Source organism: Barbatula barbatula (assembly GCF_947034865.1).
Source record: "Barbatula barbatula genome assembly, chromosome: 19".
NCBI lineage: Eukaryota > Metazoa > Chordata > Actinopteri > Cypriniformes > Nemacheilidae > Barbatula > Barbatula barbatula.
Genome location: NC_136782.1, coordinates 8,509,801 through 8,521,992, shown reverse-complemented (window position 1 = coordinate 8,521,992; position 12,192 = coordinate 8,509,801). Strand labels below are relative to the sequence as shown.

The following is a 12,192-nucleotide window of genomic DNA, read 5'->3' as shown; positions in this document are numbered from 1 at the left end:
AGCGAATCATTTATATTTTTCAAAATAAAGGTTAGCTAAAACGCCTAACCTAATACTGCTAGGCGTTATTATTCTTATACAGTATATTGGATCATATATGTTACTGTTCAACGCTAATATTAAATACCACTAAATAAGAACAACAGCGATAATAAAACGTTAAAGTGAATTAAAATTGAAAAGAGTTTCAAAATAAAAGCTTTGCAATAAACCCCAAGCTCTCTGTGTAAGTAACTTACACGTGAGAAATATTGTTTATTATTATAATAAAACGAGCAAAAATAATTACTTTTTAACTCGATGCTGCTTTAAAGTTGGCTCCACTTTTTATAGTAAATATCACACAGATATTCATAATATTAAGTAGCCTATATGATTGGAAGAAAATACGTTTTGAGATATAACTTGAGACCCATAGACTGTGGGAGAGACCCAAACACGACTTTGATTATATCCAGAACGGTATCTGCCATTGAAGACAAGTTCAACCACAAGGAAGAAGTGGAGCTCCAGATTATAATTGATCATCCTCATACATGTAATGTTATACTCTCATGGTTTAACTATAGTATCCAAAACATGTCTGCACTTTTACTATAATAAACCATGGTTATCTTAAGGGTATATACAGTAAAACTAAAACTAATCTGAATTATTTCTTTATTGATTATTTGTGCCGCATTGTAATAATATCTTAATTTCTTAAAGAGACGTGTTCATTTCATCTCTTTTCTGTGTATTTGGGCCAAATCACGGGGATGCATGTCAAAATGTTGACCAATGCCCAGTGCAGGAGTCTCTGGATTCAGCCACTGTGCACTGTGTGCAGTGATTCTGCTTTATACCCCAACATTTCAAGTGTTTGTACATGTCATGATTCTGCTGCATCATGTCATGTTTCTCGTTAGTGTAGTGGCAGGATCATGACAGAACCTCATGTTTAATGTGGAGAGAGGTAATTATTATGGTCTTAGAGACACTCTCTCTGGTCTCGTCTTTGTTCCCATCCTCTCGTTACCCTCGTTATTGATTAATGCCCTACACCTGTTTCCCTCTTGATTTGGTCCCTTATTTAATGCCCTTGTGTCTTCTGTCTTGTGCTGGTTCATTGTGGTTTGCTTGGTGAGTTCATGTCTTTTCAGTTTAGTTATTTGTAGTTCATGTCAAAAGTTAATTTAAGTCTTGTTTATGTGTAGTTAGTTTTAGTCATGTTATTGTATCCCTGTTTTGTTCTGTTACCCCCACGTGGGTCTGTTTTATTATTTATTAAAATGTTAACCCCTTACCCGCTGTCTGCACCTGGGTCCTCTCTCCATGTCTCACCACGAGAATCGCAGACTAGACATTGCAAGAGTTGAAGGTGGACTCCTTCTACATAAAATGAAAGCCCATTTGAAGTTTCTAAAGGACTTCACACACCGTTGAAGGAGTGCTCAGTGCAGCTGCTGGACTGTGGAAAAACACTCAAGCTAGTTACAGAGACAGCCAAAGCTTCAAGAAAGTGTAAGGTTGTCACATTTTCTCATCCAACCTTTTTTCTAATGTCCGTTCTAGTGTCTAACACATAAAAGTGCAATACATTGGCAATTGGACTTGGATCTGTATATTTATTATGGTTTTTAAAAACATATTGCCAGTATCTTGCATTACTTATAATTACTTGCCGGTTCAGACATTTACAATACATTAGATGTATTATCATCTTACTCGTGACTGAGACGTTTCAAGTGTATGTCTGTGTCTGTAGAAATTATAATGTTTGGTTATGGTATTCGAGTATTCGAACTGTCCTTAGACCCACATGAAGCATTAACAACACACTGAAAGAGAAGCTGCACAAATGCACCTACTGTGAAAGTCACATTTTGTAAACTAGAACACGTACAGACAAACACATCTCCAAAGAGCTTCACACACAAGCCATTTCATGCACTGTGACAGGGTTCTGTTGGAATAAACTCAAAATAGTTGGAGACTCTTTTAACCATCTCTCATTGGTGGCAAAGATTTGCTCTTATGTTTAAATATGAATATGTTGCTTTCTGGAAAACCATGCCAGATTGAAGGGTAAAACAGGGTTCCTATTCAGGTTTTAGACATTTATGGTTCCCTCAAAAGTGAATCGGATACAAAGAAAGGTCTTTTCTATCAGTTTTGGGTCTGTTTATTATAGTGCTTCTTTCTCTTATCATATCACTTAACATGCTTTTTAAAAATGAACAATGTTTTTTTATTATAGTAATAATAAAATTCAATTCTATTGCTGTTTTAATAACCACACTTTTATCATATAGTTCAACTATGATTGTAACAATGGTTAATATTGTAAGTTAGGAACACTGCAGAAATGTTTATATTCTGTATTGCTTAATAAAAGTTTCATTGTTGTGTTGTTTGTGGAAATAATTCTTAATCTTAAACATTTTCTATATAGATAAGGTATTCTGCTAAAAATTCAACAAATTACAGTATACTCAGACATTGCTCAGTTATGCGCGATGTTTTCAATGCATTATTATTAGAGGGATTTATTTGAAGGTCAAGGTTCAAACGATCCTGCTTTGCGTATGATGTATTTACCCATCGTACAAACTTAACTAGCTCAATGCGATTTCAATGCAATATACTTCTCATCGCTGTAGGGAGTCCCAGAAATTCACCTTTTAAATAATTGCATGGCGCTGACCAACTTTTATTTTGAAGCCCGTGCGGGGTTGAGCAACTTTTGCTGCGGAGTTAAAAGTGGGCGTGTGGGCGTCCGTCGCATGACGCAGTGCGTTGCGTGTCGCGCAGTGTCGTCAGAATCTCTGCTGCGGCAGTACTGTGCAGTCACATGACAGGCGACTTACGGTCACGTATGGAGCCTCTTCGCCATCAAACTTTTCTTTGATGTTCCTGTCATTGGGAACAGGTGATGGGCAGCGGCGGGATTTTTGACGGCCTGTGATCTCCGGTGATATGTCAGGTTGGTTTTATATTACAGCCTACAGTAGCATACAGACATGATTGTGTTCACATACGTTCTGCAATGTCAAGTTTCCCATGACACAGTGTCCGGTCCTCCTTTTGTTCTGTTATGCGGTTTAAATGGACAGAGTTGTGCCACATCAATAGGTTTCTATGTGTGATCGTTATTGTAGGTTTTTGACTGTTCATGACATCATCTCAAAAGCAAATGCTTGCACAGAGTTGCTCAACGCTCATGTTGAGTCCAGCAAATCTGTTCCCTGTTATGAAACAGTGATATCACATATGCCACAGAGTTTAACTATCAACCAAAAACATGACATTTGTATTATGTATACAATTGCAGAGGCATGCTCAGTGTGGGTTATTAAAAGTGTGTTATTTAAGTCTTCGAAAGTGTTATTATTTGGCTTATTTATATTTAGGGACGCATTATGTTTTAAATGAATAAATGTTAGAGAAACACTAGTTGTAGTTTAATGTGACATCCACAAATCATTTCCCTTGGATCTACAGTATTTTAACAAACGTTAAAAATGTGTATAACAAGTTCATATACAGTATTATTATATATATGAAGAGTTTGGTTCCAAAATGAGATAACCCATCATTTTTTTATTGTGCATTCCAATAAATATCAATCAAACTACAGTTATACAGCCATATAAACTCAAGAAATACAGCTTACTAATACAATAAAACACAATAAAAGCAAGATTACATCATAAAAACATGATTGATCTCATTTTGGAAACAAACTCTTCATATTATACTCATTACTTAAATGTGTAATTACATTGTAACAAGGACAGTATAACCTAAATTACATGACAACAATATAATGTTCCTCCACCCAGATGTAATGCGCTAATAGATTCAGTTTCTGTTTATTATTTTGTAGCTTATCTTCTGCGTCATGTCTGTGGATGGCCCCCGGACCTCTGTCTTCACCTTTGAGTCTGCTGTACACAGCCATCATGTTCTCCGCTCGCTGGACGAGCTGAGGCAGAAGGGGATCTTGTGTGACTTGAAGGTGGAAGTGGAGAGCAGAAGCTTTCGTGCTCACTCTTCGGTGTTGGCTTCCTGCAGCGACTATTTTTACACCAGATTGGCGAACCACAGCCGACCAAACATCACTGTCAGCCTACCAGTCGAGGTAATGCTTTATAGGGTGGATGGCTTGAACCTGCACGCTTTTAAGAATCGATTGAGCGATCATATGATGCTTATTTTGATAAAAGCATTTAGAAAATGCTGTTATGTACAAGAAAATTGAGGTCAGAATCAAAAGTAATCCTTGTTGTTTTTTTAATTCACATTTCCAGTCGTACTGTGTGCTATTCAGTGCTTCACATGAGTACAAAGTATTGCTGCATGCCATGATGTATCGAAATAATCAAAATGTGCATATAACAATGGTTTGCCACAATATTGGCAGATTTTGTATGTACTGCAATAGCAAACCAAGACTCCTTACTTTTCATTTTTTCAGACAAAATATGAAACATGGATGTTGGGTATATCATTTCTTATTATTTAAATTGATTTTACAAACCTAAAGCATTATCTGATTGCAAATCGCATTATTTAGCAAGGTATCACATGTCACGTTTGTCTTCGATATGGTTCAGCCCTATTATTAAAAGTTAAATGTTTGTCCAGGATTATTGTTAAGGTAATGCAAAATATGTTGGTCGATAATCGCGCCACGGCGGCAACCAATGACTTGCATTGGTTTTGTGTCTATACAATGGGTACCGCCGTTGTTTGGTTACCAACATTCTTCAAAATACCTTTTTTTGTGTTCTGCGGAAAGTCATACAGGTTTGAAATGACAAGAGGGCAAATAACGGATGATAGAATAATAATTTTTGCGTGAATTATCCCTTTAACAAATAAAGGTAATAGCAAAAAGAGCAAAGAATTTATTGAGATGCTCTCAAGTTTGAGCTACTTGTCCTTTTCGTCCCTATCAAAGTGCCTCTTAAATTGGGTTGTTGTTGTAGCACACCGCTGTAAAATGGGTTGTGAGCACCATTTCGATTCACATTAAATAGGTTACAACAATAACCACAAAACGTGAATAATGTTGTCATGCAACAATTATGAAAACATCATTAATCTTTTAAGGTCACCGTGGAAGGATTTGAGCCTCTGCTGCAGTTTGCTTACACGGCAAAGCTTCACTTTACTAAAGAGAACATCCTGGAGATTCACAGATGCGCTAAACTTCTGGGATTCCGCAACCTGGATAAAGCCTGCTTTGAGTTCCTCATCCCAAAGCTGTCAGATGGTGGAACGACCGCACAAGAAGTTAAGCCAAATGATGAGAATAACTCATCGCATGAAAAATCTCAAGCCGCTTGTGGGAACTACATCCTAACTGGTGACCAAAACTCTGATACCGGAAAAGATAACGTACCTCAAGATGCAGAAGCTCCATGCGCAACGCCTTCTACAGATTGTCCCCCAGATGTCTCACGTGACAAAGAAACGCAGTTAGATTTATCACCTCTGTACACGAAAAGCACTTCGTACCACATCGGCTCAGGACAGGATCAGTTTTGCTTGCAGAACTGTGGCCCTCAGTTACCCTCTGCCTCCGTGGCTCAGGCTGAACTTTGTCCGTTCCTGTCCATGTCCGGCACCGGCGACAATGAGAAACTTCATTCTGCTTCAGCCCGCTGTGGCGGAGACATTCTAACAATGGAGGAAGAACTAGCAATGGATGTGCATTGTGTTTCTACTGAGCCCTCCACCGATAAAGACCTCAACGTACCCAACATCACAGAGGGCCACTTCGACCAACATGAAAGGGACCTGATTCCACCTGCTGACTGCAGCCATCTCTGTCCCCTCAATTCTACAGAGTCAAGAAATGTGTTGGACAGCATTGCCAACGCTGGAAACCTAAGCGGCATTGGCAACAACCAGGTCTTCGATACGACTGAACAGGCATTCTCAGATCTCTGCCCTAAAGACAGCGTCGTCGAACGGAGCACGGTGGAGAGGGAAGTGGCCGAGCATCTCGCCAAGGGCTTTTGGCCCGATTTGAGCTCTTCGCTGACCGAGCAGCTACCTTTGGACTCCATCGAGCAGTCGGCCGCAGGGAACAGCTCGGACTTCCACTGGTTGAAGCATTTGGATCTGGGTGCTGCGCCCGATGACTGTCCTTTCCTGAGGGACCTGAGCTCCAACGTAGGGCAGATGTCGGGAGGAGATAGTCTGTCCAAAGAGGACACTGGAGACAGTTCCTGCATATCCCCCATTAACTCGAGGGAGAACTCTGAGTGCGAGTCGGATGGAGATAGTGTGCAGTGTGACACCAACGGACAGATACAAGAGGTGTGCGTGCTAGCACTCACTGATGCATTGAAAACACAACTAGAACAATGTATTTATATAATATATACTTATTTCCTGACTTGCATGAGTTAAACGTTTCAGCAATTTGTCTGTCTTTAGAAACAGATGGAATCCTCTGCTGTATGTGTTGACAACATTGTCTTCTTTCCAGGTGGATCTGCCGTTCCCCGTGGAGCAAATTTCAAGCATGACCCGCAGAGCGTTCCTGCAGATGTTGAAACAGCAACAGCTGACCCCAGAACAGCTGGAGTATGTTCAGGACGTGAGACGGCGCAGTAAGAACCGCGTAGCCGCGCAGCGCTGTCGCAAGAGGAAGCTCGACTGCATCTACAGGCTGGAGGGAGACATAAAAAAACTGGTACGTGTGTTTATTATTTATGATATTTTTTATTTAAAAGATGTTAAGCAAGAGCTTATTTATTATTCTAATCAGATAAGTCACAAGATGCTTTTTTAGGATTTTTGCATTAAAATGTTATTTACAGTACAAACTCAAAAGTTTTTAAAGAGTATGGAAGCACTCTTTCTCTTTGTTTGGTCTAAGTCGCCCAAACTTTTTCCTTTTTCTAATGAAATAAATTGATAGGTTGAAACAACTTTTGTCTACAAAAGTCATCTCAGACAATTAAACATACACCTTGAGATTAAAATATTTTTAAGGTCATCAGAAACATTTCAGTCGAGCGTTTCCAAACTTTTGACTGTATTTGTGTTACTTACAGTATCCAGAGAATATCAACTGATATTGAATTTAGAGAAATTTACGTGAAGGACACCTGTGAATGGTGTCATGTCCGTTATCCTCGGTTTCCACCGTAGACATGAGAAGTGTGTTAGACTTCATGCACCGCTGTGCAGAACAAATGCTGTATGAAATCAACGTATTGCATGAACGTTTTGCTGTGAAAATACATATTGTTCCATTAGTACATAACAACCCTAGTGAAAATAAATATGCTAAAATGTATTTGAAATACATTTAGGCTGAGTTCATGCTAAGTATACTGCAAACCAATTGCATATTTATATACTCAGTGCAAACCCTGTGATCATACTGTTGGTATACTGAATCGGTATACTTAAAGTCTGCTAAATCGGAACTTATTTTGGACTTGATGCACTTTAATTGTGCAGAACTAGTGCCGAGGTCCAACTAAAGTTATACTTAAGTACATTTGATTGTGTTGAAAGTGGAAATATTATAAGTATACTTCAGGTACACTTTTATTATGTTGTATTTTAGGACTGGTATTATTTTAAAATCGTGCAAACCTTATCAAAGGTGACGCATTTTTGGCTTAATATTCATCGAAATGTGCATTGTGTACAGCTAGTACTTAAAACATAAAGTTGAATTATAATTCTATGTCAGTTCAGTCTTTCATCAAATATACATTTAAACTGGACAAATGGGTTAAAATGGCCTAGAATCAACATTCATTTTTTTAAATGTTATTTCAGATCCATAGAAAGAATAAGGAAAAAGAACATCGAAAATGCAACAACTTGCTAAATATGTAATATGCTAATTGCGATAAGTTTGTAAAATAATATTTAACTATATAACAATTTATTTGAAAATCGTATATCCTTTTTATTGTGCGGCTGGCAGAAATCTATTTCTTTGAAATGCTATAGCTTACACTAACTCCGGGTTCGTCAGGTGAGCGAGAAGGAGAAGCTACTGCAAGATCGTGACCAGCTGAGGCTCAGCATGGAGGAGCTGCGCCAGAACCTCTCGGGTCTGCGTCAGAGCCTCAGCATGGACACCTCGCCGCAGTCCGAGCAGCTGCAGGCGCTGGCCAGGTACGTCTCCTCTGACTGTCCCACCTCCGTGCTCCTCACCCCCATGGCCTCCCCCAGCCTGGCTGGACCAGACCGGGAAGCCCAAGCCAACACCTGCCTGGACGCCTTTCTCTCAGACAGTGTCTCAGAAGACGCGGCAGCGCTCGACTCATCCACCGCCTTCCTGCTAGACAGCGTTCAGACTGCTGTTACGCAACCCTCAGCTCCGGAGCCAACAGAGTAAAGGCTCGTGACTGGTCCGACATTTCAGTTTTACTCAGGAGCTTTTATTTCCATGCGATTTTGAGCATGATCCATTTACCAGGAGCACGTTTTTTAACGTTTGGGTGTAACCAATATTGCACTTTTACCAGGAGTTTGATATGGAAATGTTTTGATTTCTATTGTTCTATGGATCCGTAGTCATTTGACATTACTGAGCAATCTTAGCATTACTGTAGCATTATTCATTTCTCTTACACTGCCACAATAGACAATCGATTATGTTAGAGGAATATCTTATCTATAGCATATTCCAGTGTAGCGTAATACGTCTATGGCATTACCGGCATGGAAATTGTGTATTCAAATATGCATCTCTGTTTCTTTAAGTATTCATATATGCATATGTCCTTTTTCATAGTTGTAATGCATATAACACAACTGCCATGTAATACTAAATAAGGTTTGTCAAAATAACAAATAGCTTAGCCAAATTGGAAAATTCTGTCTTGAAATACTGAACCAAAGAGTTCAAAATCTGTATGAATTTGTTTGGCTGATTACAAAGATGTTTAGAGAAATGTTAGAAATTGACATTTCTGTGGCACCATTGACCAACCATACTAAAAACAATTAAATGGTAGTCAAAGGTGCCACAAAACTGTTTGAACAAAGAAATGTATACAAGTTTGGAACAACTTGAGGATGACTAATTCATGACAGAATTTTCATTTTTGGGTGAACAATCTCTTGGAAGTCACTATGTCTTCAGTCAGAGAATCCATAACTTTTGGCTCTGTATATTACTTTATTTACATTTCCTCCTGTGGGATAAACGGACACTTCACCCAAAAATGAACATTCTGTCATCATTTACTCAAATTCAGGTTGTTCCAAATCTGTATAAATATCTTTGTTCTGATGAACACAGTGAAAGATATTTGGAAGAATGCTTGTAACCAAACAGTTCTTGTCCACCATTGACTACCATAGTAGAAAAAATTACTTTATCGTTTTTTTTCTGTTGAACACAGTTCTGGGGCACTTCTGACTATATTTTCCTACTATGGTAGTCAATGGAGGGGAAATCAGTTTGGTTACAAGCATTCTTCCAAATATCTTTCTCTGTGTACATGAGAACAAATACATTTATACAGATTTGGAACAACTCGAAGGTGAGTAAATGATGACAGACTTTTTATTTTTGGGTGAAGTTTCCCTTTAATGTCAAATTACATCAAACTGATATTTACCCGGCAGCTCAAATTCTACCTAAGTTAGGAAAACCTTTCAATAACCCCCCAAAGGTTTAGAGACTTATTTCAGTTTTTTATTAAAGAGAGTCAGAAATTACTTTGGAAAGGCATTATTTCCATAAAAATATTTTAAAATACTTTTGTAATACTATGTGTAGTAACCAATAACTTGGCTAACCAATAGCTATTTCGGCAAATGTTTTCAAACCATCTTAGACGCGTTTGTCAGATATGGAATGTCCACTTTTCATAGGCCACTCATTTTGTCATGTCCTACAGTTTTGTCTTGTTTTCACATTATGGGCCCTATTGTACACTCGGCGCCATGCGCTTTAGAACATGCGCTTAGATCGCTAACATAGGGCCCTAAATGTTACTAATCGATGTTGACTTCAAATCTTTAATTCACCTAATGACAACTTCACATGCACTGATAGCACACATACATCTGGCTGACATCTCTTTGATGTCTGCATTTACATCTGCAATACATTGTTTGCTCATTTTTTGACGTCTCGGAGACGTCAGATGTCATTTTGACATTTAGATGATGTCTGTAAGATGTTAATGATTTAGAATGTATGCAAGACTGCTCTTTCTAAGACGTTTATCAGATGTTTTTACACAGCAGGTGTTTTCCAGATCTTAAGAAGACATCTTACAGACGGTCCAGTGCTATCTGGTTACGCAGGTTTCTGGTCCGTGTTATTGTTCATTTTTACTTTTGTTTACCCTTGTTTTAACCCTGTAACCGAAATATAGTAACAAACTCAGAAAGGACTGTATAATTCACTTTTTATTCCGATTAAGCAAATAAAATGACAAGCCAATATTGTGAATTGTTTTACTATGTGTTCAATGCATGGGCAGTAAGTGGTGCTTTCTAAGGATGCCATCACTATTACAATGGCTGAGAGTTTGAGTATTTAAATTACGAAAGTGTTAGAAAGTATTTAAGTGTTACTTTATCCACTGTTTGTGCTTGAAAATGAATATTTAACACATGGTTTGTTAACATGAAGTGGGATATTACGTTTCCTTCATAGACGTAAAGTATTAAAGCTAGTAACTACCTACGCTAGCAAACTGCAAAGGAAAATTCTAACAACAACTCAAACATCTTCGCAACTAAACAGAAGTCAACCTCACCATTTTCACACTATTGATATGTCAGATGGTCATATTTGGTGGGTTTTAGAAAAGTTTCACGTACACATGACAGCGTTATCAAAACGCTCTGCATTTACACGGATCCAGGAAGACAGATTAAAAACGCTGTAGTATGCACGCCAGGCAAGTGGGTGGCGATGTTGTTGTCGTGTAAAGAAACAGAAAGTGCCTTGGCACATACACATGCACAGTTATAAGCCTGGTCTTAGTGGTGCAGCGAATCCACATTTTGCTGGGGAAACGTTAATATATAGTCTAACACAGAGAGCACACGGTACGGGAAGCCGCCATAGTTTTGGGTATACTGAGGCGCGACTGAGCATGTTATATGCATATGCGTGACGTCATCATTTTCAAAATGTTCAGTCTTGCAGTTTACATGAAAACGACGCTGTTTCCGTGTAAACAGTCCGCCAAAACGCATTCATTTTTTTGCGTAATCAGTTGGAAACGGTTTAGTGTAAACGGCCTCTTAAAATGTTTAAAAACACATTTGGGGGTTGTTGACTCCGTGTTGTCTTCAGTCTCATGTTGAGTGTTTCTAGTATGTGGCAAAGAATATCTTTTTGTTCAAAAGGAGTTTTTGTATCCAAGACCGTCGTTAAAGCAGCGATGCATATAATTGGGTTTTTAAGGTCACGGTAAGGTTTCATAAACACAGGGATTTCACCATTTTATCCTGCAAGCACTTAGTACACATCTTATTTTAAGGCTCTTCCACGATAAAGATAAAGTTGTGTTTGCCCTCCAGCAATAAATTAAACTAATCCTCCGTGTCTGGGGAAGACTGGTTTTAATCAATAGAAAAACCCATTTACTTCTGGTTTGTATGTCCGCTCAAGGTCACAGTGCGTCATCACCGCCATTTCATTTGGCCCTCCTCGTGAACCTAAACGCTGCCAATTTAAAAACACTCGAGTTTTGTCTTCTTAGTGTATTGATTGTTGGTAATTTTACTGAAACTAACAAGATTCAGAAGAGCATTAAAAACTCAATCATTTATCTTTTAAGTTGTAATTAGTCTGTGTGGCCCTACAGATTTTCAGCTCTGCTTTTAATTGTACTTTCAAGGTGATCTCATTTGTTTACCTCGCCCATGCATACTAAACACATCCAAATTACTTTTTCATTTGTTTTTTCTTGCAAAGTCTTTAATGAGGTGTGCACTTAGAGATATTCCAGAGGCGTAGCCGAAATGCCATAAAATCACTGGCAGGGATTATCCACTGCATGTCCTGTGCATAGTAATCATAGATGACTAAACTACAGCACAATATTCATACAATACCAAGACAAATGAAAGACTAATTGTTAAGGGATGAAATTTAAGAGAATGTTCATTTATTTTGTGACATTCTATAAGCAGCTACCATGTTTGCGTGTTCCCTGAATCAAACCCATGACCTTTGCGGAAACATAAAAAAAT

At 38.4% G+C, this 12,192-nt stretch overlaps 1 protein-coding gene across 2 annotated transcripts; it reads left to right on the top strand.

Moving 5' to 3' along the window:
• The first annotated feature begins 2,791 nt into the window (after positions 1-2,791).
• On the top strand, positions 2,792-10,433 carry bach1a (BTB and CNC homology 1, basic leucine zipper transcription factor 1 a). Of its 2 annotated transcripts, none has more exons than XM_079480963.1 (5): positions 2,792-2,965; positions 3,869-4,123; positions 5,098-6,312; positions 6,485-6,691; positions 7,997-10,433. In XM_079480963.1, exons 2-5 carry the CDS (start codon positions 3,884-3,886, stop codon positions 8,360-8,362), a joined length of 2,028 nt encoding a protein of 675 aa, XP_079337089.1. In that variant the 5' UTR covers positions 2,792-2,965; positions 3,869-3,883; the 3' UTR covers positions 8,363-10,433. The 2 variants fall into 2 exon arrangements, with proteins under 2 accessions (XP_079337089.1, XP_079337090.1); XM_079480964.1 differs by having other exon boundaries at positions 7,972-10,433.
• Positions 10,434-12,192: the final 1,759 nt, after the last annotated feature.